Below are 27,206 nucleotides of genomic sequence, written 5' to 3'. Positions count from 1 at the left end.
TCACATCCGTCTGCGCAGCATCCAGCATCCAGCATCCAACGCCCCCTTTACCGCACGCAGCCCAGCCCAGTACCATCCATCCTGTCAAGAAGCCGACTTTGTTGAATCGCGACAGCGAACCCATCCGTCACCATGGGGCTCATATCCGCCAAAACGATTCTGACCTCCATCTGCCTCTTCCACATCACCCTCGCCTTCTTCTTCGTCACCAATCCCGCCACCATTGCCGACCAGGGCGTGGTCTGGCTAATGGGAGAGGCCATGGGCCTGGTACGTTTTCCCTTTTCCCTTTTACCCCCCTTCCATCCGCTCTGCGCAATAACGATACATGATGCTAACCTTTGTATCTTCCTCTACACAGCCTCACTCCCGCCACTTCGACACGCAATCCCCCACCGCCGCCTTCCTCGGCATCGTCCTCGGCCTCTGGGGTCTCACCGACCTCGTCTCGCTCTCCATGCCCGAGGAGATCGCCTTGATCCACCACTGGGGCTCGCAAGTGCCCCTGCGCCTGACCTGTTCCTTCTTCTTGACGCTCTACAGCTTCTTCTTCTCGGCTTCGTCTCCGCTGTATGACTCGGCCACCCCTTCGGGAGGAAAGTTCAGCCACCCGACGACGTCGTCTTCGTTCGAGAGCCAGTATGCGGCCAAGGAGGTCGCGGGCGATTGGGGCTGGGGAGGCGATGCGCTCAAGAACCGCGTGTTTTTTACCTTCATGTTTGTCGAGACGTTTAGCTGGTTTTGGGTGTACTTGACGTTGAAGGAGGAGCAGGTGGATATTTTGAAGAGGGCGGCGCAGAGGAGGGAGAAGGAGAGGGACAGGTTTTAAAATTGGAGGAGAGGGATGGGAGATGGACGTTACGTTATGCGGGGATTAGATTTATCAACCGAGGGGGAGGCTTCTAGGATATCAAAATGGCATTTCTTGAATCGGTTACGGCTGGCTTTCTGGGCAAAGCTTCTGCATATTGGTGACAGGCACGAAGGCAGAGAGTGGCGGGATCGGCAAACAGCCCGTCTCGGGTTGTCAGTTCCACACTACAGGAAAAGGGGACAGGAAGGTTGAATACGCGAATTATACAGGAGCTGCCGCCTGCCCTTGATAAGCAACCGGTCCGGGCCATCCAAACTTTCATAACGGCCTCATGGCTGTTCAACTGGTTTCGACCAGACTCTTGAACATAATGACACCGGATTTGGGTCTGGACTTGGAAATCTGTCAAAGTTATCACGGTAATGTAGTACCTTTCCTTGAACCTGGATACTATAAATCACGGAGGAGTCGTCCGGCCGGGCCTTGGAAAGTCAACTGAACTGCGGATCTGGAACAGCATAATCGACATAACTTCTGAAGAAGCTGCTCGTGTAACGAATGAACTAAGTTTGAGATGATGTGGCAAGTAAAGGTTACAGCATGAGACAAATATTATTTTCTGCTGGATGTTAACTTGATCGGTCTGATCGTCTGGGCTAGAAACGCGGCTGGCGACGGAGCTTGTGGGTATGAAAGGGCGCTTCTAATCCAGACGAATAGTCTGCTCTTCAAATCTAACCTTCACCCTTTGAACTTCCCAAGTCCTGCAAAGTCTATGTCATCACCACAGTATATACTATAAGACAAGATTCCTGCCGCTGAAGGAACAGGATAGTGACTCTTCACTTCTACCTTTAACTGCCAGTCAACAAATACTGCTAGAGAGAACACACTCTACGAGGTGGGACAGTACCCTTTTGACCGTCGGTGTATATACGACTGACTGTCCAGCGCCATATCTACCCGACCATTGACATCTTGGCTCATATATTTTGATCCGTGACCTGTACAAACACTCTGCTCTCCGTACGCCTTCCTTGCCTTGCGGTATGTGATCTCCCTCAAATAATTTGAATAATAAATAACCGCCCAGATTCAGGGCAAACACTCGTTAAACCTGCCACATAACCCAGTAACAGTCCCGTACGCCATACACCGCCCATAACCGTCCTTACATTTTACAACCATATCTCCCAATTGAAAACATTTTTAACAGTTAGCCCGTCCACCATCACCACTCAGTAAGGCGTAAGCCCCCCTTCACAGAGCCTGGACACTCTTAAAGAACGGATTCCCCAACAACCTTTCATCCTTCTGTACCAACTCCTTTAACCTCGCCACCATCTCCTCTTTACTCATCTTCCCACTCTTCACCTCATCCTTCCATTTCACCAGTACGTCTTTCAACAGCGCACTGCCCTCCTCCACGTCCTGCTTGCTGTACTGAACACCGAGACCACCCCCGTTCTCCTCGTCATGCTTGCTGGTAAAGTCCTCTAGCTCGTCCGCCTTGCGCTTGGCCATGCGCACCACCTTGTCTGGGAACCGAACCAGCTCGGCGACGTGGATACCGAAGCTCTGGTCGCAGATGCCGGGTTCGACCTTGTAGAGGAGGGTTACCTCGCGTTTCTTTTTTGCCTTTTCGTCTTCGTCGGTGACATCAGCGTCGGTGTCAGTGCCGCTGATGTGCGCTGTAACGTGCAGGTTCTTGACGTTAGGATACTGGTCCGCCAGCGCCGTCAACTCATGGAAATGGGTGGCGAACAGCGCAAAGCAGCCGATCTCCTTGACGATGTGCTCCGAGATGGCCCAGGCGAGACCAAAGCCGTCGTACGTCGATGTACCGCGACCGAGCTCGTCGATGATGATCAGGCTCTCGGCCGTGGCCGACTTGAGAATGTTGGCCGTCTCCAGCATCTCGGCCATGAAGGTTGACACGCCCTTGAGCTGCGAGTCGGACGCGCCGACGCGGGCGAGAATGCTGTCGAAAATGGTTAGTTCTGCTGATGAGCAGGGCACAAAGCAGCCTATTTGCGCCATGAGCGCGATCACACCAATTTGTCGGATGTACGTCGACTTGCCGCCCATGTTGGGGCCGGTGATGATGAGGAAGGACGAGTCCTCGCGCGTGAGGGTGACGTCGTTGGTGATGAAGGTTATGTCGTCTTGGACTTCCATACACGGGTGGCGGGCTTCGGTGAGGACGGTGCGGCCGGTTCCGCGAGGGTGGATCTTGGGCCGGACATAGGAGATGGGAGCGTGGACGGAGCAGTGCGCAAAGGAGACGATGACGTCGAGGTGGGCGAGAACGGCGGCGAGCCGCTCGAGGACAGGGCAGTATGAGGCGGCCACGCCGACGACTTCATTGACGAGACTGCTTTGGGTGCGGTTGTAGTTCTGGGAGAGCTGGTCGAACTCGCGGCGGAGGGCCTGCAGGGTCTTGGTGGTGAAGTAGACTCCGTTCTTCTGGGTTGAGCACTCGAGGTAGCGCGAGTTGTTGCGAATGCAGCCAGCCTCGGTGCGGGTTAGACGCATGCACCAGCCGTGAACCTTGTGGTTCTCGAGGAAGATCTTCTTCTCACGCTCCTGGCCGAGATCCTCGGCGGCTTCGGCAAACTCGTTGTCCATGTCTGTGCGAAGGCGGTCGAGCTTCTTGCGGATGATGCGCAGGCTATCGTCAAACTCGGGCTTGATAATAAACTCGTGGTTGTCGAGGGCGTCAAGGTCAACTGTGGTCTCGACCATTTCCTGCAGCTTAACGAGGCTGTCTGAGAGCTCGCGGAGTTTGTTGGTGTAGACCTCATCAAGAGGGTCGCGGTAGGCTTCATCCATCACGCCTTCGAGAGTTCCAATAAAGCCGGGCAGGCGTATAACCACTTGATATGCCCTCACAACGTCCTCTAGTGTTGCTTTACCACGCTGGAACCGCTTAGACAGCCGATATAAGTCAGGGATGGATCGAAGATGTTCCTCCTGCATCGACTGTCGGAGCTCGGTGTCGTTGGCAAAGGCCTCAACCAGTTGCTGGCGCTTCTCAATTTCCTCGGCATTCATCAGGGGCTGCTTGAGCCATTGGGACAGTAGTCTGCTTCCCACAGGAGTCTTACAGTGGTTCAATAACCCATACAGACTCATGTTCTTTGCGCCATCTCTAGCGCCAGGCATGAGGTTGAGAGCTTTTAATGCTGCCGCATCCAGCTTCATGAACTGGGCCAAGTCATGCTGGTACAGTTGATACTGGCCAAAATTGGACGGATCATGCAGTATGCCTAGGTACTTGATCAGGGCCGAGGCAGATCCCATGGCGAGTTTCAAGTCGGTTTGTGGGAGCAAGCTGGCAGCGCGCTCATCCTTCAATAGCCGTGACAGATCTTGCTCGATGTCCTTGGTGCCGAACTCGCCCGCCGACCTCTCTGCTATGGCAACACGGCAGTTGTCGATGATCTGCCTCAACTTGGCCAACTCTGGGTCCTTTTCCTTCTCGCCCTTGTCCTGTGTGACGATACACTCCTTGACGCCTAGTTGAATGAGCAACGCTTCGAAGTTGGAATATAGATCATTGTCGAGGAACTCGCTGACTCCCAGTTCCCGCACACTGGCATCGGCAAAGCACACTCCCACTGTTCTGGCTTCCGAAGCCTTTGCCGAGATTTTGACCGCCAGGATGACGGGCGCTCCCTCGAACTGGCCACCTAGTTCATCCTCCACGTCCTGCAGGTTTCCCGGAGAAGCCTGCTTGACGACCTTCCAGTTCATGCGGCCACTGGGACTGGCCCATATCTCGATTCGCTTCCCTAGCTTGAAAAGGGCTTCACGCAGAAATTGTCGGAATACGGTAACGGTCATGGTAACTGATGGAAGGCCGGTGTGGTCGCTGCGACCTAGCTGGCGAATGACGGATGTTGTCTTGTAGACGGTTCGGGCAATAAAGGTGGCATCGTCGCCGTGAGCTGTGTACCAGTCGCCTCTGTCGAAAATCCTGATAGCCTCTTCGCCAAGTTGTGGCAGAGACCTGTAGAAGCGAATGAAGCCATGCTCGTCGTCGACCTATGGACATGAACTCAGATGATTAGCAAGCCGTCGATTATGGTCTTTCCACATGGGAGCTGTTGACGAACCTTGAGCTCTGGTCTGGAGGACATTTTGGCCAAGATAGGTCGCTGAAGTCTCGTCCGGTACTGTAAGGTGGTACAAAACTGGCGTCTCCCTGTTGCTTACCGGCACAAGTTCCACAGGAAGAACAGTGGGAGGAGGGCCGAAGGTGCAGTGGTGGTGACACCAGGGACTTTTTGCAGAAAGATGATGCTTGGCCTCGGCTGCGTAGGTGTCTTCCTTGGGAGACGCGCCTCAATTAAAAGAGATGCATGGGGGACGCGTCTAGGCGGGCAGGGAAGGCCCGGGGGGTTGCCTGGCTGTCACATTGCCGACAGCGGCCTTTAAATCCTTTCCCCACTTAAACTTTTAGCTCGTCGCCTTCTCCAATTCCCAAATCTCGATTATCCGCTTTCTCTTTCCATCTTTGTCACCGAACGAGATGGCGGACCAAACCCCCCAAGTCGCTGTGGCCCAAGCAGAACCTCTAGCAGACACCGTATCGACAGCTAATTCAAAGCGAAAGGCGGAGGAGCAGCTAACAAAAGAGATGGTCGAGCAACAACAAACCGAGCAGTCGGCTTCCAGCAGCAGCGAGGAGCAGCAACCGACCGAGCAAACCACAACCACCACCACCACAGACAACGCTCAAGAGCCACAACAACAAGGAGATGGCGACAATGTCGATACCCAAGCAGCCGATGGCACCCCCAAGATCTCCAAGAACCAACTCAAGCGTCTCCGCCGCCAAGCAGCCCACGAGCAATTCCGACAAGAACGCAAGGAAAAGCGCAAAGAAAAGCGACACCAACAACAAGCCAAGAAGCGAGCCCTCAAAGAAGCCGTGGTAGCCGAAGCCCAAGCGGCCGGCCTGGACCCAGAGGAGGCTCTCAAGAAACTGTGCAAGGAGCCGTGGGTGGCGCACCCCGTTCCCGTGGCCTTCATCATCGACTGCGACTTTGAGGAGTACATGCGGGAAAACGAGATTGTGTCGCTGTCGTCGCAGATTGTGCGGTCCTACTCGCAGAACCGCCGGGCCAAGTACCAGGCGCAGCTGGTCATCAGCTCGTGGAAGGGCAAGCTCAAGGACCGGTTCGAGCGGGTGCTGAAGAACGCGCACCTGAACTGGAAGGGCGGCGTAAAGTGCGTCGAGGGCGACTTTATGCAGGCGGCGGAGATTGCGAAGGGTATGATGGAGGAGACTGACGTCAAAGAGGGTATGATTGATCTCCTCAAGCCGAGTGGAAATGGTGGGTTGTTGCTTCCTGAGCCGGAAGCCGAGGAGACGGAGGAGGGCGCTGAGGGTGGTGATGCTGCTGCTGCTGCTGCGGCGGCTCCCAAGCCGAAGCCCGAGGAAGAGGCCGAGGATGTGAACCAGTCGATTGTTTACCTGTCGGCAGAGTCTGACTACACCCTGGACAAGCTAGAAGCGAACACGTGCTACGTCATTGGCGGCCTGGTGGATAGGAACCGCGAGAAGGGCCTCTGCTACGGCCGGGCCAAGGCGGCAAAGGTGCGGACGGCCAAGCTGCCGATTGGAGAGTATATGGCAATGCAGAGTCGCTACGTCCTCACGACAAACCAGGTTGTAGAGATCATGGCCAAATGGCTCGAGTGCGGTGACTGGGGTGAGGCGTTCCTGACCGTTATTCCCAAGAGAAAGGGCGGAACCCTCAAGGCAGAGTCGTCATGTGGCACCCCTGCTGCGGACAACGGCGAGGATGACGAAGAGGAGGAGAACGGCACCCAAGAAGCCAATGGTGAGGCTGCAGCTCCCGAGGTCACAGACCAGACGACAGAGCAAGCACAAGATGTGCAAATGTCTGGGTAGAACCGCTGTCTTAGCTCCACCAGAATCAATCCTTCGAATGCGAAGACGCGGATGACGGCTCTTTGCTCTGTAGGAAAAGTCCAGCGAAGATTCCCCATAACATCCAGTGGCAGATTAGCAAGCCGTTGCATGTTTTAGGATAGCGGGTGCATCACAGGGCATATATACCCAATTATTTTGAGCCGCCAAACAAGTACCCTTCTCAATTGTCAAAAGGGATATCATGTTCCCATGTTCAAGCCAGCTTGTAGACCTGCTAAACCTTGGCCTGCAAACGATATCCAGTCCCTACCATACAACGCCAATGACCCCTCACATCACAAGATGCACAAACATTTGACCCAACCCTTTTATGGTTCCCCTATTCCGACTTTTTTCAATCAACACATCAAAACTCCATACTCTCACCTCCTCCTCCCTCCTCTCGTTCCCTCTTCACCTTAATCTCCCTCTCATCCTTCATCAACCCAATCACGAAGCTTCTGAAAAACTCAATATAGCCCTTCAGACTCGTCTTCTCCCAATCCACCACATGCTTCTCCACCTCCTGCTCCTGCCCCCCTTCTTTTGTTTCCGGCTTCTTCCACTCGTCAATCTCCCTAATCAGACTCTGCACCGTCGGCACCCCCAACGGATCAAAACTCTCTAACCCCCTCTTCACATCAATCGGCACACACACCCTCCCTGTGCCCGGGTGCACGACAAAGGGCGACTTGAGCAAATGGTTCAGTTTCTTGGATACTTCGATATCCAGGCGCGGGTACGTGTACTCGAGCACAATATCCTGCTTGGCGTCCAGGAGGGACTTGGTGTCAAAGTTTTTTGCGGTAGACGTCTTGGCCACTGTGTCGATGTCGGCCCATTTCAGGGTTGACGGCCGGTCGGGCGATGAGGCCCACTTGTTGCGCAGGGCGGACACGAGTTGCTTCTGATCCGAAGGTAAGAGGGCGAGGAGCTTCTCTTGCTGGTCCTCGGTGCGCCAGGGATCTTGGGCCTCGAGCACGTCCGACTGAAAATGCTGCTTGAGGATGTCGAGGGAGCGGACCAAGTGCGGGTGCAGCGGTCGGCGGAGGTTGACTTTCTTGCCGCTTTGCGCGCCGCCCCGGATGACTTCGAGGTAGCCGGCGATGGCGCGTCGCTTCTGGTCGTCCAGCGCCCGCGCACTCTTGTCACATACCCATGCGTGAGCACCGCGACGACCCGAGTATACCCACATGATGTGCTTGAAGCCAAAGTCCTCGCGCAGAGCCGTGTCGACGACCTTGATGGCCATGGTGATGAATTGCCAGCACTTTTGGCAGATGTTGGCTTTGTCGCAGCAAGTACGGATGTCATCGTAGTCTGTCAGATCGATATCGAAGCAGAGTTCCTTGGACAGGGGCCGGAAAGCTGACGAGTTCCGTAGCGTCTTGCGATCGCGGGGGTTGGCTGTGTAGACGGGGCCAATTTCGAAACGCGAGGGCATGAGGCGGAGGACATCTTTACGGAGTCTGTTTAGGTTGGTCTGGTTAGAAGATGGATAGCTGGAAGGGACCCGGATGGCCAAACTCACAGATCCGAGGTGGTGAAGGATTGGTATCGTAGGTATGCGTCGTTCTGCAACGTAAAGGCAAATTCACGATGGCCGAAATCGTTGGTGGGTGTTGGGCTGTGGTTGAGCCACTGGAACAGGTATCGCCATGGGAAGAGACGCTGATAGAATGTGCGCATGACTTCGGGATCTGAGGCCTCGTGGAGATCGATCTCCATGTCACTATAGATAGTCAGCTTCTGCTGTCCTGGGCTTGAAATGCATGGTTGTGCTACCTTTGCGAGGAGAGCAGATCGGGCGAGCTTGCTGGCTCCCTCTTTGCTGCCTTGGTAGTTGGGAACTCGTCATCGTCGGAGTCCATCTCATCAAACAGCTCTTCGAGCTTCACTCCTGTCGCCGGTTTGCTTTCGCTCGGCGCACTCGTGGCAGTCTCTGGTACTGGGGTATCTTGATTGTTTGGCGTTTCGGCTGAGCTTCCAGCCTTTGATTCTGAGGTATGAGTTGTGCCATTTGTCGGGGCCGATAGGACTGCATTGGAGTCTGTCATGTCAACGTCTTCGTCTGCTGGCTGTTGAGCCTCCGGAATTTGGGCGGTTGTGCTCTCAGCAACGGTATCCTCTTGCTCTTGGTCGACATTGGCCATGGGTATCGGCGAGTTCTCTGACTCTGGTGGTGACTCGGAATGAGGCATTGTGAAGGCGCTCGAATACGAAAATAGTTTTTTCCTAAAATCGAGTAGTATCCTATCGTTCCGTGAATATCTAGGAGTGTTTGGTCGGGTAAGGATTGCCTTTCTTTTTTTTCCCAGAGTTGATTTCACGATTCATGGAACAACCTCAATTCAGTGATAGTCGCGTCGTAAAACCGCGGTACGCGTAAAGCACTTGCAGTGGAGCGGGGACCATGCAGAGGGGCAGGCATGCAGGGGTGCACGCTGATAACAACTGCAACCTCGAACGTCCACTGACGGGAGGGGGTGTACTTGACACAGTAAATACGTACATTCAACCCTAACCCTTCTCCTTATGACAATAGCTCATCCTGTAAAGTGATGGAACGAGTTGGGTCCGTTTGCGGTATTCGTCCCTCCTACATCAATCCCTCAGTTCCTTCTCTTCCAATTCCCATATTCCTTCCGTATTCTCTCTCAAACTTTTACCAGTCTGGTTAACGAACGGGCGGGGTGTATGCGATGGGGAATCGTTGAGCTGGCGGACCTTGGCCCACGCCCCCGTCTTCCCCGTATGTATCCGCCCAGTTCCCCCGACGCTAAACCCCCGACGTCATTGGAGACGGGAAGGCCTAAACGTCGACCACTGACATGGAGCCGAGCAGGCAAAACATGGGATCAACGGAGAGCAGGCGGGAACTACTCAACACCGACCGATCATCCCAACTCGAACCTTTTTTTCCCTGACTTTTCCTTGACCTTATTACCTAGCACATAATCCATTAATCCGTATACTAGTTGTTATACCGACTGTCCTTTACCTCGTGCATCATTGAGACATCACCGACCAACCAGGCATATCACTGCCACCACCAACATGGCCGGCTTCCGCCTCACTATCGAGAACGGCTCCTTTCGTGATGTCCACGGGAGACAGATCACCCTACGAGGCATCAATGTCGCGGGCGACGCCAAGTATCCCAACAAACCCGAGCAGCCTTCCCATGTCGGCGAGAACTTCTTCGATGGCGACAACGTCAAGTTTACTGGACGACCATTTCCCAAGGAAGAAGCCCACCTCCATTTTTCGCGTCTAAAGCGGTTTGGATACAACACCATCCGCTATGTGTTTACGTGGGAGGCCATTGAAGCGGCTGGCCCTGGCATCTACGACGAGGAATGGATACAGCACACCATTGACGTTCTGCGCGTAGCCAAGCGCTATGGCTTCTACATCTTTATGGATCCTCACCAGGATGTCGTAAGTGAATTTCTCTCTTGTGTAGTTGTTGGCCTTTGGAAGCTCACATTTGCGCCTCACAGTGGTCTCGCTTCTCAGGCGGCTCTGGCGCCCCCATGTGGACGCTATATGCTGCTGGTTTAAACCCACAAAGCTTTGCAGCAACGGAGGCGGCCATTGTTCATAACGTCTACCCAGAACCCCACAACTTTCCCAAGATGATCTGGTCGACAAACTATTACCGACTCGCTGCCGCAACCATGTTCACACTGTTCTTTGCTGGGCGAGACTTTGCGCCAAAATGCATCATTGACGGCGTAAACATCCAGGACTACCTACAGGATCACTTCCTCAGAGCCTGCGCCCACCTTGCCCAGCGGATACACGAGGCAGGTGACATTGAGAACGATGTGGTGTTTGGCTGGGAGAGTCTGAATGAGCCGAACAAGGGCATGATTGCCTACGAGGATATTTCTGTCATACCCAAGGAGCAAAACTTGAAGAAGGGGACATGTCCGACCATCTGGCAAACCATACTTACGGGGTCTGGTCGGGCGGTTGAGGTCGATACGTGGGACATGGGCGGCATGGGTCCGTACAAGGTTGGAAGGGCGCTCATTGACCCAAGTGGTGAGCAGGCGTGGCTACCGGCTGACTACGACGAGTCTCGCTATGGCTACAAGAGAGACCCGGGGTGGAAGCTAGGCCAGTGTATATGGGCTCAACACGGTGTTTGGGATCCAGCCACCGACTCCCTGCTCAAAAAGGACTACTTTGGCAAACATCCTACGACGGGCGAACATGTCGACTACCCGTATTTCAGCAACCGCTATTTTATGGATTTTTTCCGTAAATACCGGGACACGATACGATCGATCCACCCCAACGCCATCATCCTTCTTCAGGGACCTACGATGGAGCTGCCTCCCAAAATCATTGGTACTCCGGATGGCGATGACCCTTTGCTCGTATACGCGCCACACTGGTACGACGGCATCACGCTCATGACGAAGAAATGGAACCGAGTGTGGAATGTCGACGTGATAGGAATTCTTCGCGGTAAATATTGGAGTCCTGCCTTTGGCATCAAGATTGGAGAAACGGCTATCCGGAATTGCTTCAAGAACCAGCATGCCACCATGAGACAGGAGGGTCTTGATTATATTGGGAATCACCCATGCGTGATGACCGAGTTTGGCATTCCTTATGACATGGACGACAAGAATGCTTACAAGACGGGCGACTACTCGAGCCAGTCGGCTGCGATGGATGCCAACCATTACGGGGTTGAGGGGGCAGGGTTGGAGGGCTACACTTTGTGGCTCTATATGACCAAGGTATGTATCAAGATATGGTCAACTTTTGCTAACTTGAAGCTAACCGACGATTGTAGAACGACCATGGATTGGGAGATCAATGGAATGGAGAAGATTTGTCCATCTTTTCGGTGGATGACAAGCTTCTTCCAGAGTCACCTGTCCCGAAGTCGCATAGTCGCGATGGGTCAAGCTCTAGCATTGCGACTCCAACAGGCACTAAAGATGATGACTTGGACGACGACAGCAGTGTAACCCCAGCTAACATCAAGCGCACGCTCACCAATCCCTCTATATCGTCAGTGAGCACGCAACGTCAGCCGGAATTGACCAACAGTCCCGGGTACCGCGCAGCCGAGGCATACGTGCGCCCAGCACCCATAGCCACGGCCGGTACCGTCAAGAAATACGGCTTTGACCTCCGGTCATGCCAGTTCAGCGTGACGATCCAAGCTCCGGAGGCGGCCAAGCCGGATACTCCAACGGTGGTGTTCTTGCCCGACTACCACTTCCCCCAAGACGCGTGCCAGGTGGAGGTAAGCTCGGGCAAGTGGGAGATTAGGAGTGACGAGGAAGAGACGACGCCGTTGCAGAAGTTGAGGTGGTGGCACGGAGAGGGAGAGCAGACGCTTCGGGTCACGGGTGTGGTCAAGCAGGTCAATGGCGGCTCGGGCGAGGGGACCGAGGTGGGATATTATGATCAAGTCTTTAACCAGGCTAAAGGGTTTTTGGACGCTTGCGTTATCATGTAGGCAAGGGTGTTTGGGCTTTGAACTATCAAGCAAGTAATGCAGCGATTTGGAATGGGAGTCTCATATGAGTACCGCTGAAGTGAAGAATGTTTTGTCGACCAGCGATAGCATTGATTGCTTAGCGGACCGTTGATATACCGTACCTTTCGTTGGTGTGGGGTGACTGGGGATCCAGTCTGTGGTGTTGAATAAGCTTTGAATAAGCTTTGAACATGGCAGAATCAGTCAGATGCCGAAACCCAGTTTCCCGAGGGATCAAAGTGAAACAGGAGCAAAGCATATACACACCGGGGAGGTTTTGGGCGGGATCGCCGGTAACATGTACCTTTTCTGTTATTGGTGTCTTTACGCAGTTTCGAAAGAGTCGGTCGGTATCTGCGAAGAGGTTAGGTAAGGATGTTTCAGATGGTCGGTCGGCAGAAGTAGCTGCAGCCTCTCCCCGAATCGGTCCCAGGGTTGAAACAGCCGACAACGGATTGTCAGGGAAGCCCGGGAGCCCGAAGTGGAGAGGTGAAGCACGGAGAGTTTTTTTTTTTTTTTTTTTTTTTTTTTTTGTTTCTTAAAGAACGGGGCCGCCAAGTCGGGTCGGGTCTATCAGATGCACGGGCGGGGGACGGGGGCCCGGTTAACTGGGGGTCCTTGCAGTTAAAAGCACGGATTAAGCGGAAGCCACCGGTTTTGGTGTCTGTTGAGTGTTGATCACTGTGTAATATGAACCGACAGCTTCCACATGTCAGACTTGAAAAGATCATTTGAAGTTGGGTCGGGTCTGTTTCGTTGGATCCGCTGAGTGCCCGCCCGGTCGCTTGCTGGCGGCTTTGAAATCTGTACACTACCTAGATCTAAGTGTAGAGGTAGAGGTTCGCTTGTATTGTCGGGTAGTGTCCACGGGTACCGATCTTGGATCTGGTAGTTCCACTAGGTTCCTATATGCAGACACCTCAGCCTGTTAAACCCCAGCGAGGTGACTACCGGCCAGGCGAGCAAGGGAGCCTGGGTGCACTAACAACGTCAACGCCGCTACAGTACAAGGTACGTGTACACTACATACCGCCCGAAACAGCTCGGCGCTGCTATAGCGGACGAACAGTGGAGAGAGGTAGAGGTACCTACCTACCTCTAGAGGTAGCTGCCCTGAGGTGGGTGACCCCGGCGACTGGACGGGCCACGGTGTTGGGCTTCCCTTCTCGGGCTTTGCTTGGGTGGATGGGCGGGCAAAACCGTAGTGCGGGACAATTTTCCCCTCACAGCACACACGCCCCGAGCGACACGTTTTGGACGTGCTGCCATCTCGGAGAAAGGATCTGATCTGGACACACAAAGATACTTCACCGAACAAGGCCTGTCGTATGGTGTTCTTCATGCGCGACCGGAGTCTGGCCCGGCCGGGAAAAGATTGGGAATCCATCGCTGGACATGGGCAAGGGACGGGAAGGACATATGCCTAGGGAAATCACGAGCGGGCAATTCAGAAAGGGGTCATTTCACTCGGTCATCTAATTTCAATGTCGTCCGATACCTTCCATTTTTATCCATCGGGGTTTTTTTTTCATCGAGTCAATTCCCAGTCGGGCATCGGGTCACGATCTGACCAACTAATTACCTTACCAACACCAACACCAAACAAACACCGAAACAAGCTGAGCTAGACGCAAGATCGTGGTCGTTGACGTTGACGTTGACGTTGTCGTACCACACAGCAACCACACCTCCTCTTTGGTTCAATCCGTCAACTTGTGTCAGTTCAGCCAACCGCACAATAGTACCGTACCTGTTCTGTCCACCGATCTCAACCTCGATTAGGTGGTTGCCATCTGCATTCGTCATTCAGCTTCCATCTGTCCATCCTGTCAGTCACACAGTAACACACAAGAGACTATCCCGTCGCCATCACCTCTACACTACCTACTACTACTTCTAGACTACCTCTTCTCTCCACAGCATCGTCGACCGATCCTACCTAGAGGTAGTCCAGGTACCTATATACTTAGGCAGCTAGCTAGGTATTGCCTATCTGAAGCTACCTTCCATCTTACTACCAGAGGAGGCCGTACCTCGGGACACTACCTACCTACCCACACAGGCTATACCAACTGCCGCGAACCGACGGTTTTGTCGTTCCTGTCGCAGCAGTTACCCCGACCTTTGTTATCTCAACTGTGCCGCAACCCAATAGCCCGAGTCCCAATCAGACGAGTCCGGGCCCAACAACCACAACACCCTCTTTTCCAGTCAGGGTTGTTGGTCGTCGAAGACATACGCTCGTTTGTCTCTATCCCCATCTTCGACGACAACATCCTCCACATGTCACGACAGTCTAGGTAGACTCTAGGTATTCCACCAGCAGCCCGGCCCATACCTTGCATTCGCTTTCCTGTCTTTCGTTGTTGTTGTTATCTGTCTCTGCACCACACGTCAGGCTGCCCTCGTCCCGTTCCAGCAGGTATCCAGCAAAAAAACATCAGACGACTCGCGCAAAAACGATCGGCCTCAGCCTTCCCCGCCCCGCGAACCTCGATCAACCGATAGTCCGTGGCCGGCCACCCTTGCCGGCCATCACATATCTCTACCGCCATATACCGCCAGACCCATCCGTGGCAATCGCTTGATCGCCTTACTTTTTTCCCGACGACATCGCTCAACACCCGTGCCTAGGTGTTGCCTCCGGCCATGTACCAAAATGGCCAGAGGGACCCTCCGCGGCCCTTTGCGGTCCCGCCGCCGCCGCCGCCCATGTCACCCCCGCAAGTCGGTTCTGGAGTTGCAGGCATCAACAGCGTCATGAACATTCCTCCTCCACCCCCTCGCTACCCGGGCGCACCAGGAACTGTGGGCGGATCCTTATTGCCGCCTCCTCCCGGCCCGCCTCCCGGGAACCCGGGTTTCCCTCCGAGCGCAATAGCCCCGCCGAGCGCCTTGGGCGCTGCACCCTGGCATGGCGCCTGGGGACGCCCATACAACGGACAGACCGCCTTCAATCTTCCTCCTCCTCCGCCTGGTGGAAATGGCGGGCTACAGGCCTACAATCCCTTGTTGCATGCGCAGGCGGCTGCGGCGGCGGCGGCGGCGGCGGCGGCTGCGTCCGCTTCCAATACCCCAGGCCCCCCCGCTACCTCGATCACGATACCTCCCCGCCTCCGCCGAGCGAGCAAATGAGCGCGACCTATATTCCATCGGCCGGCGATACGTATGGTGAAGGTGTGGGCATTCCGGGCTTGGGGCTGCCCGACGAGATCGGGGGCCCAGGGAACTGGACCGGGGCCGAACAGCAGCGCTTGGGAGGAATATCTATGGAGGATGCGCATAGGCTGCACGCTGCTCCCACGGCGGACAGGGGCTTATCGACCACCAGCAACACCCCCAACAGCTCGTCGGCTATTCCGCCCGAGTTGGCAGCGCAGTGGCCGCTTGATAGGGTCTTGATGTGGCTTCAGGCAAACAGCTTCTCCCAGGACTGGGTGAATACGTTCAAGGTCTTGAACCTTCATGGTGCGCAATTTCTGGAGCTCGGCAGTGGTCATGGTGGTCGCGGAAACTTTGGTATGATGCATCAGCAAGTATATCCGCAGCTGGCGCATGAGTGCCAGATGAGCAAGACGGGCTGGGACCAGACGAAAGAGCGGGAGGAGGGCAAGCGGATGCGACGAATGATCAGGGGAATCGTGACGGGTCGATCTGTAGATCCATCCAAAGTTGCGGCAAGTGGAGGCGCGCAAGGAGGAGCAGGAGGAGGAGGGGGAGGAGCTGGAGGCCATGCCCGCAGAGAGTCCGTCAGTGCAAGCGTCCCGCCTAGCGCAGGTCCCGATTCTGCAGATTCTCCAAACGTGGAGTTCAGCAAATCTCATCTCTTTGTGCAGGAAGAGCAAGTCCAGTCCGGACCCAAGGCCCCGGGCCCGGGCTTCGCAGGCAGGAGATTCTCCCAATCGCGCGCAACGACGATGCCGCTGCTGACAAGTACCATGTCATCAGGTGAGCCAAATCACCGTAGCATGATGAGGAATCTGGATATAGACAGCGCCCGTCGTCACAGCCCGAGCACCAGTAACGTGAGCGAATCGGGCGACCTAAACGCAGGCACCTTCCGTACGGTCGGGAGAGAAAGGCAGGATAGTCCGATCGGTGGCAGTCCTAACCCTTCTTCTGCCCTCTTCCCTTCTAACGCCGGCAACACGATCTTGTCATCGTCACCACATCGCAGCGGCAGCAGGTTTGGTCATCGTTCGCGCAACAGCAGTGATTCAGTATCCTCAAACGCAGCACAGTACGGGTCTGGTATTCCTGCCGACGCCGCAGCCATGTTTAAGAACGGAAGCCTCGCGGATATGATTAAGAATAGCTTTAACTCAAACAACCCCGATCGTCGAAACGGTCAAGATGGTGGTCGGCCCTTGGGTGTCGTTGAAACAGGAGACAGGAGTGCCGGGACTGACCCTCCGAACAGTGCCAAGGGCCCAAAGTCGTTCTTGTCCTTCTTGTCGCGGAACAAGAGAAAGGAAGATGGAACGTCACCCGACGAGCTGGATTCCCCCACCAGTCCAGCTACCGGCTTCAAGGCTCACTCGCTTGGCAGTCGTGCCGGTCATGTCAGCGAAACTTCGCTCGATCAGCGCCCCGGTTCAAGTATCTCGACTCACGATCACAGTGTCGGGTTCCAGAGCGGCCATAGTAGGAAGAAGAGCGTGGTATCTACTCGGGTTTATCTCCTCGCCACTCTGGATCACTGGAATTATCGCATGTTGGATGTTACTGATATCGACTCCGCTCATGACTTGAGACAGCTAGTGTGCATCAACCTGGGCCTACCTGACAGTGAAGGCGCGGCAATCTACGTGACTGAGCTGGGCAAGTTCGACCATGAGGAGCCCTTGGATGATATGAAACTACTCACGAACAAAAGGCTACGGGCAGACGCAATCGGTACACTAAAACTTTTTGTAAAACCGGGCGGTTTGACGAGTTCGCCATACCCAGGTACCGGAACCCAAAGCGGTCAGCCATCATCGTATGTTCCTCGCGGCGCTCCTCCCATGGACGAGGAAACTTTCAACAGGCTAAACGGACAAAGGCAGCGTTCTAGTTCATCGCCGCCGACGTCAAGGCAGAATACGATATCCAGCAAGGACCGGGACGAGAAGATGTCAGTGCCGGAGCCAGTCGAGCACAAGCCAGAGCCCCCGAGAAAGCACGCAATCAAGGAGACAAGTCCGATCGGAGAGACGACACCGTTCGGTATTGTCGGCAGGAAAGTGGACTTTGACCAGCCCCGACTCTCACCCTTCGAGGACAAGAGGCCCGATCACCTGTTTCCGGTACGAAAGGCACCTGCACCACCAGGGGACCCATCGGCTACTTTGAAAAAGGTCAATTCACTGAGTAAGAAAACTGGACAGGGATTCCGACCTAGCACGGCGCATGCCACCCAGCACCATCATCACAACGCCATAGATCATGGATACCACCAGAGACGAGTATCGACGGATATACGCGAGAACACGACGTCCGAAAGGCAGACGAGGAGGCCAGCCGCCATAAGAGGAACCGCCGAAGTGCCATCACCATCAGGAGGAATCGGCAGTTTGCTAATCAATATAGGCGGTCACCTGGGTGGCATCGGTCATCCTGTCGCTGGTGGTGCTCGCGCATTATCACCAAACCGTGTCGCCTCAGCGCCCGTCGGGCATGGTGGTGAGATGAGCGAACAGCAAAGAGGTAAGGAAGTCATGTCTTTGGTTGACTCGGGGCAGCACGTGAGATCGAGCTCAGATCAGCGAAGTCCTCGTCACGATCAGAACCACTTGCTTGATTATAGAACAGATGCTAAACTGCGGTACCAAACAGCACGCGCGCCGTCACCTTCAGCTGTTAGTCCCAATGCTCGTAGGAGACCAAGCGAGTCTCATATCAGCCAGCCACAATATCAGCAGAATCACCGGCCGCCATCATCGCAGCAGCATCATCCACATCTCCAGCATCAGGCACAGCCACAGCAGCAGCCGCAGCAGCAACAACAACAGCAACAGCAACAATACCAGTCGAGACAACAGCAGCCACAGCAACCACAGCAGCAACAACAAGCACAGCAACCACAGCAGCAACAACAAGCACAGCAACCACAGCAACCACAGCAACCACAGCAACCACAGCAACCACAGCAGCAACAACAAGCTCCGGCTCAACACGAGGAGTCCAAGCGCAAGTCCCATGGTCCAGATGTGGATTTCAGCGATAACGATGTGCGCTTCACCCCACCTCCTGAGAGTGAATCCCTCAACGCCAGTTCAAACCATCAAAACTACGCAGACGATCAAGATGATTCGGACGACTCAGATGATGGCCTCTTCGCGGTTCCGATCTCGAAAAACAAGACAGCGGAGACGTCGAAGACCAAAAACGATTCGGGCGGGAGCGACGAAGGACTCGGCAAGCGCCCAAGCTTGAAGGTGGCGACCGATCGCTCGAAGAAGAACTTATCCGTGGCATTCACTACTCCTCAGGCCAGCCCCAGAATGGCCACGTTCACGGACGAATCTGAGCATGCTAGTGTGCCAGCTTCCTCGGGTCATGGTCACCGGCAGTCAGCGCCTGTCCCATCGGGGTCATCGAAGGAATGGGAACAGGATGAGACGGAGTGCAAGATTGGCAGGCGCAAGTCCTTCATTGAGAAGGATGTTTGGGCCAACCGTCCCCCGACCGACGCCCTTATCAACAACCTTGAGGACTTCTTCCCCAACTTGGATGTCGACCAGCCTGTGCTTGAGGAAGGCGGTGACACGGAGGTTGAGGTCGATGCCCCGTCACCGATTGCCGAGGTGGACGAGAGTCAATTCCAGACACGGCCGCAGCCGATGGCGGAAACCATGGCTCAGAGCAACACGGCGGTTACCAGCAGTAGCAACAACGCTCCTATGCTCCCGCCGCTAAACAGGGTTTCTTCAACTTTCAACGAGAGCGATACCCTGGGGTCTGATGAGTCTACGCTCAAGGCGCTGGAGTCACGTCCACCATCGATGGTATCGGGCAGTGTGCGCCGCTCTAGAGGCCTTGGCCGCATGAAGTCTATTCGTGAGGTGGCCCGTGGTGCGCACGAAGCCCACAAGCGCTATACGCAAACGTCGATGCAGACGAACGTGGCCACACCGGCGGTTCCCAACGCGACGACCAACCTCATGCGGCGAAAGAGCACAAAGATGTTCAACGCCAACATTGTGCAGATCGAACCTAGGCGGGGGTCCATTCTGTCTACCATTCCCCAGGAGACCCTTCCCACGCAAGACAACATCAACACGCTACCGAAGAGACAAACAACGTTCCGCTGGTTCAAGGGTCAGCTGATTGGCAAGGGCACCTTTGGCCGCGTCTACCTCGGTATGAACGCGACCACGGGTGAATTCTTGGCCGTCAAGGAAGTCGAAGTGAACCCCAAAGCCGCCCAAGGCGACAAGAAGAAGATGCAAGAGCTGGTGGCCGCGCTCGATCAGGAGATTGACACGATGCAGCACTTGGATCATGTCAACATTGTGCAGTACCTCGGTTGCGAGCGCAAGGAGACGTCTATCTCCATCTTCCTCGAGTATATTTCGGGTGGCTCCATCGGCTCGTGCCTGCGCAAGCACGGCAAGTTTGAGGAGCCCGTGGTTGCGTCTCTAACGCGGCAGACGCTTTCCGGTCTGGCGTATCTGCACCGCGAAGGGATTTTGCATCGGGACCTCAAGGCGGACAATATCTTGCTGGATCTGGACGGCACGTGCAAAATTTCCGATTTTGGCATCTCCAAGAAGACGGATAACATTTATGGGAATGACAAGACCAACTCGATGCAGGGGTCCGTGTTCTGGATGGCGCCCGAGGTGATCCGGTCGCAGGGCGAAGGATACTCGGCCAAGGTGGATATTTGGTCATTGGGCTGTGTGGTGCTGGAGATGTTTGCGGGCAGAAGGCCATGGAGCAAGGATGAGGCGGTTGGGGCGATTTACAAGATTGCGAATGGCGAGGCGCCGCCGATTCCGGATGATATCCGGGAGGAGATCACGCCGATTGCGATTGCTTTTATGTTGGATTGCTTTACTGTGTAAGTGTTTCTCTCCTTGTTGGTGATGATGACCGTTTATATACTAACTATGATAAACCACAGTGACCCAACTGATCGCCCTACCGCCGACGTCCTTCTCTCCCAACACCCCTTTTGCGAGCTGGATCCTAATTACAGCTTTATGGATACGGAGCTGTATGCCAAGATTAGGGGTACTTATTAATTGAACTGCGGAACGACGTCATCATACATCTATATATCTTGCATGCTAGCGGGCTTTGGTGTATAGGAGGATAATTGGCGACAACCTTGTGGTGTGCCCAAACAAAAGAAAAACCAAACGCACTTGAAGACATCTACTTGTGCTTTCACCACATAACCACGGGCAAGACGAGGCCCGGGAGAAGAGAAGTACTGGGGTGAAGTTGAGCTAGCCTATCACCCTACCCTACTTGAGAAGAGGAAAACTTGCGCAGGAAGACTTGGGGGAAATCGGAGCAGTACACTACAAGTAAATAATGAAGTGGATCTCCAACAAAAGGGCGGAGAAGAGAAAGAAAAAAAATGAAAATAATAGGGGTAATGGGACGGATACGATCGGTCGGTCGGGGTGTGGTGTCAGTCAGGGTTTATACCATAGGTATTTAAAGGGGGGAGTGGGGATGGGGGCTGTGCCCAAGGTTTGGATCGTTCGATGTCGGAAGGCAAACGAGTGAAATCTTTTCCAGCGCGTATCTCTCTATTGTCGAACTGTATTCTGCGAGTGTGTGTACGTGTGTCTGTGTGAGACGGGCGTAGAGAGAGAGGGAGTGTGAGCTGGTTCTCACTTTAGAGATTATAGTACGGTATCTCTATGGTGAAGCAATCGAAGAGATTTGGCGTAGGTAGAAACATGACCTGTCTGTCTGGAGGTACAATTCACAGTACTATCTTTGCTATACTAGATATTGGATTAACTGCGAAGAGTTAGTGAAAGAGCAAATCTGACTTTATGGGTTGAGGTGTTAAAATTGTGTGAATCTTTCGCTGTACAGGTAGTGTCAAGATTCCAAGTTGTGATGTACCCCTGCTTGTCCTGTGTTCGGATTTTTTTCCCTTCTTTTCTCGTCCCTTATTTTTTGGGCCCTTGTAAAAATATATCTATATATGTGTGTGATGGGTAGTTAGTTATTCATGTTTAGCACCCAAGTACATACATCAACATACTTGCTGATTCGTTGTCTGTCGTCGGTAAAAAGGTGATTAATGGGTCAGCTCAGTTGTGTCGTTGTCGCCTTTTCCCCAAATGTTTCTGATTTGATTTGATTTGATTTGATCTGATCTGATAGCTCGGGATCTCATCCGATCTTTAATTTAACTGTAAGCCGTTCGTCTCAATAATACTTTGTAAGACATGGGATGAGATGAGTATAGGCATGTATGCAGCTCGTAGATGGGATGGATGGGCGATGAATGGAGGAGCTGTCTGCTGTCTGTCGGTTGGAAGAACTTGCTCGGCATCAGATATCCGTTGTTGCTATTTTCGGTATGTATTGGTGATGCAAATGTATGGTAGTCGCTCGCATGGCTGATAATACATATGTATGTGATTGAACTTGAAAAGATAAAAGGTACCTACTTACCTAGCTTTGAGGCTCTTCTAGTAATATCTTGGTTCAAACTCTGGATATTTCCCAGTTCAATCACGCCGCGGTTCTAGGTCTACATAGCGGGTACTGTACATAGACAGAGCAGAGTCCACCGCCAACTTCCACACTTGTCACACCTCTTGTTGTAGAGGTTTCCCTCGGAAGATCAGAGACAGCGCCAAGCCGCCAGGGGACTTTTACCTACAGAAAAAGGTGGAGGGGGAGGGTCGATCTTGGCAGCTTGGCATGTAAGTCATGACCAATAGGGAAACCAATTGACTTGGCAAACGGCACATGGCTTTTCGCGGCCCTGAGCTCGTCTCCGGGGCATGGAAATCCACTGCAAGTGGAATCCACTGAACGATGGACTTGACGATCCAAGGGGGGAGGGAGGGGCCGCCGCCGCCGTCAGCCAAGCCATTAATGGGCATTCTGAGGAAGGGGGAAAGTGGGAGGGGGGACGAGGAGAGGAGAGGAGAGGAGAGGAGAGGAGGGGAGCGACAACCACTACCGTTCCTTCTTCGTTTCCTGTTTTCCGTATTCTCTCTCTCTCTGCTTAGTTGCTTAGTTCCTTCAGTTCTGATCTTGACACCTGACACACTCCTTTTTGCGAACCGACGACGACTCGGACTCTTCACTCTTTTCATCACACCAAGCACACCCAAGTTGTGTTGTGGTGGTTTCCAAGAGAGACTCGGTTACAGCTTCCCTCGAGGGGACGACACGTTGGACGGCCAAGTCCCTTCATCGGTTTCTAGAGATAGTTGCCGTATACATACATACATACATACATACCTAGAGAGGTACCTACCACTATCCATGTAGGTTACATACTACTCAAGTCCAACCTAACAACACCCTTCTCGGCATTGTTGGATATCTACCTATCGACGAGCGAACCCCCTCCTGATCAGCCATGCCATACCGTTAGATATCGGTTGTTTTGAAGCACTCGTCCTCCTTCCCCAACACCTCTAGGTAGCTTTTCGGAACTACCTACCGATTCCTGTAAACACGCGACACTTCGTTGGGGATCCGAAACCATACCCAAGCTCTCCCAGGGCACGTTTTGCGACCACGTCCCCTTTTTGTCCCTAGTCGACCGACGGTCCTTCTCGACTCTGCCCTGCTTGTGAGACTGGCCACGCCCATCTTCCGCTTCCTCGGCGGCCATTCGTCGCTACTATGCTACCTCTACGCATACGAAGATACCGCCCGTTTCTCATAGGCGCATTCATCATTCTTGTGCTGCTATACCATGTCTCCCAGAACTCGGACTGGGAGCTCTCACAGTCCGCTTTGTACTCTCCAAAGAAGGCGCCAGCAGACTCGGCTGCCCAAGACAGACTAAATGTTGAATACCAACCGCCACAACCACCGAAACCTACGTCGATAGCGCACGAGAAACAGACTACAGCTAGCGCGCAACCTACGCCCAAGAAAGAGACCGGTATCAGGATTCCCCAGCTCAAGACCAGTAACGAGGTACCTGGCGGCTTTGGCCTGCCCACTCCCGCCCCTACAGTCGGAAAGGCGCATGATTATAGTGCCGCCGAGGAGTCACACGTTGCCGTGAAGCTGCCCGATCGGCCCGTACCAGGAACGAGTGACGGTGGAAAGCCTATCGCGGACATCGAAAACGTTGAGCCTACATCGACAAAGGAACACTGGCAGAAGCCGAGTGAATGGTTCCCTGTTCCTAAAGAATCCATCATCAAGCTGCCCACCGGGAAACCCAAACCCATTCCCACGGTCCAATTCAATTTTGGTGAAGAATCTCCCGAGGCCAAGGAGAAGCGCGTGGCTCGTCTGAACAAGGTCCGGGCGGAGGCGCAACGCGCTTGGTCCGGTTACAAGAAGTATGCCTGGGGCCATGACGAGCTTACGCCCGTTACCAGAATATCTAAAGACCCCTTTTGCGGCTGGGCCGCTACGCTTGTCGATGCGCTGGATACGCTTTGGATCATGGGGCTGAAGGAGGAATTCGATGAAGCCGTCGAGTATGTCAAGGAGCTTGATTTTACCTACTCTGCGCACCGCTCCGAGATTCCCGTGTTTGAGACCACTATTCGTTACCTTGGTGGTTTTCTGGGCGCTTACGACGTATCCGGTGGTGAAAAGACAGAGGCCGCGTATAAAATCCTCCTGGACAAGGCCGTCGAGCTCGCCGAGGTGCTCATGAGCGTCTTCGACACCCCCAACCGCATGCCGATTCTGTACTACAATTGGCGCCCGTCTTTCAACGAAAACCCCAAGCGAGCATCTACCCGCTCCGGTATGGCCGAGCTGGGTACCTTGAGCATGGAGTTCACTCGCCTAGCTCAGCTGACGGGCGAGAACAAGTATTATGACGCTGTTGCCCGTATCACGAACGCCTTGGAGGATCTGCAGAACCGAGAGGACGGAACTGCTCTACCTGGAATTTTCCCAGAGAACATTGACGCTTCTGGCTGCAACCGCACCGCTCAGGCTGCTACCAACTATGATAACCTCAGCGATGCTGGAAAGCAGCAGGTTGACGATGCCACAGACCTCAATGAGGAGCCACAGGGCTACACCGCCGGGATGACAGCCCAAGACATCCAAAATGGCAAGGACCCTCTGGATTTGAATGGCGTCACGAAGCGAGAACTCAACCGACGAACACCCCCGCCCCGTTCTTCAGTCCCAGGACACCAACCCCCTCCTTGGAAGGGAGCCAAAAACCAAGGCCCACCGCGCGACGCGCAAGGAATGCCCGCAAATTGGGATTGCGTGCCCCAAGGCCTGGTAGCAGGCGGCTGGGGCGCCGAGTCGTACAGCATGGGCGGCAGCCAAGACTCGGCATACGAATACTTCCCCAAGCAGTATTTGTTGCTAGGCGGGCTCGAGGACAAGTACCGCACCATGCACGAAAAGGTGTCGGCCGCTGTAAAGAAGTACCTCCTCTTTCGGCCCATGGCACCCGGGAACCCCGATATTTTGTTCTCGGCCAAGGTGACCAGCTATGACCACACGGACCAGAAGCTCAATTACGAGTGGGAGGCCACGCACCTGACCTGTTTTCTGGGGGGCATGTACGGCTTGGGTGGCAAGATCTTTGGGAGCCCCGAGGACGTGGAGATTGGTAGGAAGCTTGCTGCCGGGTGTGCGTGGGCGTACGAGGTCATGCCGACGGGCATCATGCCCGAGTATTCGATGGTCCTGCCGTGCGCCAAGGCGGATGATTGCCAGTGGAACCAGACGGCTTGGTATAATGCCATTGATACGGAGGCGGAGTGGAGAGACGAGCAGCTGAAGAAGTGGGAGGTTAACCATGCGGAGTGGGTGCAGGAAGTGAAGATGCTCAAGAAGGAGTATGCTGAGGCTGAGGAGGCGGCGGCTAGGGCAAGAAGTGAGCAGGAAGCTAAGCCCAAGAATACCCACCAATCGGGACTAAACCCTGGTGTTCATCAGGGCATGCAGCAGGATGTCGATTACCACCTGACCAAGAGGAGGTTTTCTGAAGACGACAAGATCGAGGTGGCCAAGAAAGTCAATAAGCTCGAAGATGAGCTTGATCTGAACAATAACATTGCTGGCCATGGGCAGCAAGACCAACAGCAAAAGCCCATGTCCGAACTCCTCCTGCCGCCGGAGCCAGAGAAGCCGCTCAGCCATGAGGAGTATGTTGAGGACAGGATCAAGAGGGAGAATATCCCGCCGGGGTTTGTGTCGTTGAATGATAAGCGGTATATCCTTCGGTATGGCGCCCCCTTTTATTGGTGCACATCTTGCCCTTGTAGCACTCCCTTTTTTCCAAACCATATCAGTAACCGACCCCCTTTCGCTAACAAATAACAGCCCCGAAGCAATCGAATCCGTCTTTTACTATTACCGCATCACCGGCTCGCCCAGATGGCAAGACAAAGGCTGGCGCATGTTTGAGTCCGTCATTGCCGCCACGCGCACCGACATTGCTCACAGCGCTATTGACAACGTTGCCATTGCCTCTACCTCTACCTCTACCTCTACTTCTTCTACCAAAGATAAAGATAAAGATGAAGATGACGATAGAAAGCAAACGAAACCAAGCTTCACAGATAGCATGGAGAGTTTCTGGTTGGCGGAAACGCTCAAGTATTTCTACTTGCTGTTTGCCGAGCCGGATGTGGTGAGCTTGGATGAGTATGTGTTTAATACCGAGGCTCATCCTTTTAAACGGCCGACGTAGGCATATGGTGGTGATGTTTTTTTTTTGGAATAACGGAAGGAAATGAGGAGTTGGAAAGTACTTTTTTGGCATCAGTATCGAGTTGGTATTGGAGTTGGCATCGGATTTAGCGTTGATAAGTAAGGGTTGGATAGTTAACGTACGTACGTACGTAACGTACCTACCTTGCGAAACCTTGTGGGTGTAGTGTACCTAGTTGAAGCAAGCCGGGTTGGATTCGAATGATCGAAAGAGCAAGAGAGAGAGAGAGAGAGAGGGGTTTATGGACGTGAAAGACATGCATGTTACATATTGACTTTGCTTGCTTGGGTGATGATGATGATGATGAGGATGGTGAAGAAACAGTCACCTTGACTAGGTATGATATCTGTGTACCTTCAGTTATCCCTGAATTGAACCTGGCTGTAGGTTAAGTTCGGTAATAGTACTTACCTCTACGCACCTAAAGCCAAGTCCATCTTCCCTATATACCTCTAGGTATTTTACATTCCGAGGAATTCAAGGCACAATACCCCGACATAATATTACCGGGTACCTGTGCCGAACCAGACCAGACCATGCAAGGAACCATGTATGTATGTGCACAACGGAAGATGCAGCACAAGAAAAACTGTAGCATCTACATACTGCGTAAATATACCGCAAAGACTCGGGATGTTGATTCTTAGGTTCCAAGGTCTAACTGGCAGAATCGATGTGTTAGATGCCTTAGGGTTTGGGTTTTGGTAGAGAATTCGAGCATATGCAATACTAGAGGTGCCTCAAGTGTACAAATTATGCCTGATTTCCTGGGAACCTGAAAATCAACGCCCCGAGTCTTTGCGGTATAACACGCCTTGAACGACGGCAAACCATAGATAGGTACACCATAGCATGCATGCATGCATATGTACATTCATCTGTTTTTCCTTCCTCCCCGAACTTTTCCCAGCAAATTGTTATAGTCAGGTTTGAACAGGTACAACACAAAGTTGATATTGACATCCATGACATGACATGACATGACATATGCCCCATCTCTACATGACCTTTACAACCGGAATGATAATTTTGAACGCCCCCTTCTGTTCTGGCCCCCTAGACCCCATCTCTTCTTTCTTTAACCCTTCTT

At 53.7% G+C, this 27,206-nt stretch overlaps 7 protein-coding genes across 7 annotated transcripts; 5 read left to right on the top strand and 2 right to left on the bottom strand.

Annotated features, from left to right (window-relative positions):
• Nucleotides 1-132: 132 nt before the first annotated feature.
• B0T23DRAFT_407595 (increased loss of mitochondrial DNA protein 1) lies at nucleotides 133-829 on the top strand (the record flags this gene model as incomplete). Its single annotated transcript, XM_062839205.1, has 2 exons — nucleotides 133-270; nucleotides 362-829. 2 exons carry the CDS (start codon nucleotides 133-135, stop codon nucleotides 827-829), a joined length of 606 nt encoding a protein of 201 aa, XP_062689230.1.
• Nucleotides 830-1,845: 1,016 nt separating this feature from the next.
• Nucleotides 1,846-5,230, bottom strand: B0T23DRAFT_231246 (DNA mismatch repair protein msh-2). The gene is made up of 2 exons (XM_062833893.1): nucleotides 4,933-5,230; nucleotides 1,846-4,861 (listed from the first exon to the last, which is right to left on the bottom strand). Exons 1-2 carry the CDS (start codon nucleotides 4,954-4,956, stop codon nucleotides 2,075-2,077), a joined length of 2,811 nt encoding a protein of 936 aa, XP_062689229.1. The 5' UTR covers nucleotides 4,957-5,230; the 3' UTR covers nucleotides 1,846-2,074.
• Nucleotides 5,231-5,261: 31 nt separating this feature from the next.
• Nucleotides 5,262-6,951, top strand: B0T23DRAFT_388170 (guanine-1-methyltransferase-domain-containing protein). Its single transcript, XM_062837735.1, has one exon. The coding sequence runs from the start codon at nucleotides 5,349-5,351 to the stop codon at nucleotides 6,735-6,737; it is 1,389 nt and encodes a 462-aa protein (XP_062689228.1). The 5' UTR covers nucleotides 5,262-5,348; the 3' UTR covers nucleotides 6,738-6,951.
• On the bottom strand, nucleotides 6,952-9,129 carry B0T23DRAFT_388169 (DNA primase small subunit). The gene is made up of 3 exons (XM_062837733.1): nucleotides 8,544-9,129; nucleotides 8,290-8,490; nucleotides 6,952-8,227 (listed from the first exon to the last, which is right to left on the bottom strand). The coding sequence occupies exons 1-3, from the start codon at nucleotides 8,957-8,959 to the stop codon at nucleotides 7,126-7,128; spliced, it is 1,719 nt and encodes a 572-aa protein (XP_062689227.1). The 5' UTR covers nucleotides 8,960-9,129; the 3' UTR covers nucleotides 6,952-7,125.
• Nucleotides 9,130-9,627: 498 nt separating this feature from the next.
• Nucleotides 9,628-12,352, top strand: B0T23DRAFT_231221 (glycoside hydrolase superfamily). Its single transcript, XM_062833892.1, has 3 exons — nucleotides 9,628-10,199; nucleotides 10,262-11,515; nucleotides 11,572-12,352. The coding sequence occupies exons 1-3, from the start codon at nucleotides 9,816-9,818 to the stop codon at nucleotides 12,244-12,246; spliced, it is 2,313 nt and encodes a 770-aa protein (XP_062689226.1). The 5' UTR covers nucleotides 9,628-9,815; the 3' UTR covers nucleotides 12,247-12,352.
• Nucleotides 12,353-15,300: 2,948 nt separating this feature from the next.
• On the top strand, nucleotides 15,301-20,646 carry B0T23DRAFT_231157 (uncharacterized protein). Its single transcript, XM_062833891.1, has 4 exons — nucleotides 15,301-17,248; nucleotides 17,312-17,955; nucleotides 18,085-20,314; nucleotides 20,378-20,646. Exons 1-4 carry the CDS (start codon nucleotides 15,399-15,401, stop codon nucleotides 20,496-20,498), a joined length of 4,845 nt encoding a protein of 1,614 aa, XP_062689225.1. The 5' UTR covers nucleotides 15,301-15,398; the 3' UTR covers nucleotides 20,499-20,646.
• Nucleotides 20,647-22,908: 2,262 nt separating this feature from the next.
• On the top strand, nucleotides 22,909-26,327 carry B0T23DRAFT_231116 (glycosyl hydrolase family 47-domain-containing protein). The gene is made up of 2 exons (XM_062833890.1): nucleotides 22,909-25,625; nucleotides 25,726-26,327. The coding sequence occupies exons 1-2, from the start codon at nucleotides 23,089-23,091 to the stop codon at nucleotides 26,093-26,095; spliced, it is 2,907 nt and encodes a 968-aa protein (XP_062689224.1). The 5' UTR covers nucleotides 22,909-23,088; the 3' UTR covers nucleotides 26,096-26,327.
• The last annotated feature ends 879 nt before the right edge of the window (nucleotides 26,328-27,206 follow it).

The sequence above is a fragment of the Neurospora hispaniola genome (assembly GCF_033458365.1).
Source record: "Neurospora hispaniola strain FGSC 10403 chromosome Unknown B0T23scaffold_8, whole genome shotgun sequence".
Lineage (NCBI taxonomy): Eukaryota > Fungi > Ascomycota > Sordariomycetes > Sordariales > Sordariaceae > Neurospora > Neurospora hispaniola.
Note: the sequence above shows the minus strand (reverse complement) of the source record. Positions and strands in the feature narration are given on the sequence as shown.

Bases quoted from the DNA above. Each gene is read 5' to 3' on its own strand.
- B0T23DRAFT_231221 (XM_062833892.1), top strand. From the start codon at position 9,816: ATGGCCGGCTTCCGCCTCACTATCGAGAACGGCTCCTTTCGTGATGTC. The intron at 10,200-10,261 runs GTAAGTGAATTT...TGCGCCTCACAG, and splicing joins TGGATCCTCACCAGGATGTC to TGGTCTCGCTTCTCAGGCGG. The intron at 11,516-11,571 runs GTATGTATCAAG...CGACGATTGTAG, and splicing joins TGTGGCTCTATATGACCAAG to AACGACCATGGATTGGGAGA.
- B0T23DRAFT_388170 (XM_062837735.1), top strand. From the start codon at position 5,349: ATGGCGGACCAAACCCCCCAAGTCGCTGTGGCCCAAGCAGAACCTCTA.
- B0T23DRAFT_231246 (XM_062833893.1), bottom strand. From the start codon at position 4,956: ATGTCCTCCAGACCAGAGCTCAAG. The intron at 4,862-4,932 runs GTTCGTCAACAG...TCATGTCCATAG, and splicing joins CCTCCAGACCAGAGCTCAAG to GTCGACGACGAGCATGGCTT.
- B0T23DRAFT_388169 (XM_062837733.1), bottom strand. From the start codon at position 8,959: ATGCCTCATTCCGAGTCACCACCAGAGTCAGAGAACTCGCCGATACCC. The intron at 8,491-8,543 runs GTAGCACAACCA...GACTATCTATAG, and splicing joins GATCTGCTCTCCTCGCAAAG to TGACATGGAGATCGATCTCC. The intron at 8,228-8,289 runs GTGAGTTTGGCC...CAACCTAAACAG, and splicing joins TCCTTCACCACCTCGGATCT to ACTCCGTAAAGATGTCCTCC.
- B0T23DRAFT_231116 (XM_062833890.1), top strand. From the start codon at position 23,089: ATGCTACCTCTACGCATACGAAGATACCGCCCGTTTCTCATAGGCGCA. The intron at 25,626-25,725 runs GTATGGCGCCCC...AACAAATAACAG, and splicing joins GATAAGCGGTATATCCTTCG to CCCCGAAGCAATCGAATCCG.
- B0T23DRAFT_231157 (XM_062833891.1), top strand. From the start codon at position 15,399: ATGAGCGCGACCTATATTCCATCGGCCGGCGATACGTATGGTGAAGGT. The intron at 17,956-18,084 runs GTAAGGAAGTCA...GGTACCAAACAG, and splicing joins GATGAGCGAACAGCAAAGAG to CACGCGCGCCGTCACCTTCA. The intron at 20,315-20,377 runs GTAAGTGTTTCT...GATAAACCACAG, and splicing joins ATGTTGGATTGCTTTACTGT to TGACCCAACTGATCGCCCTA.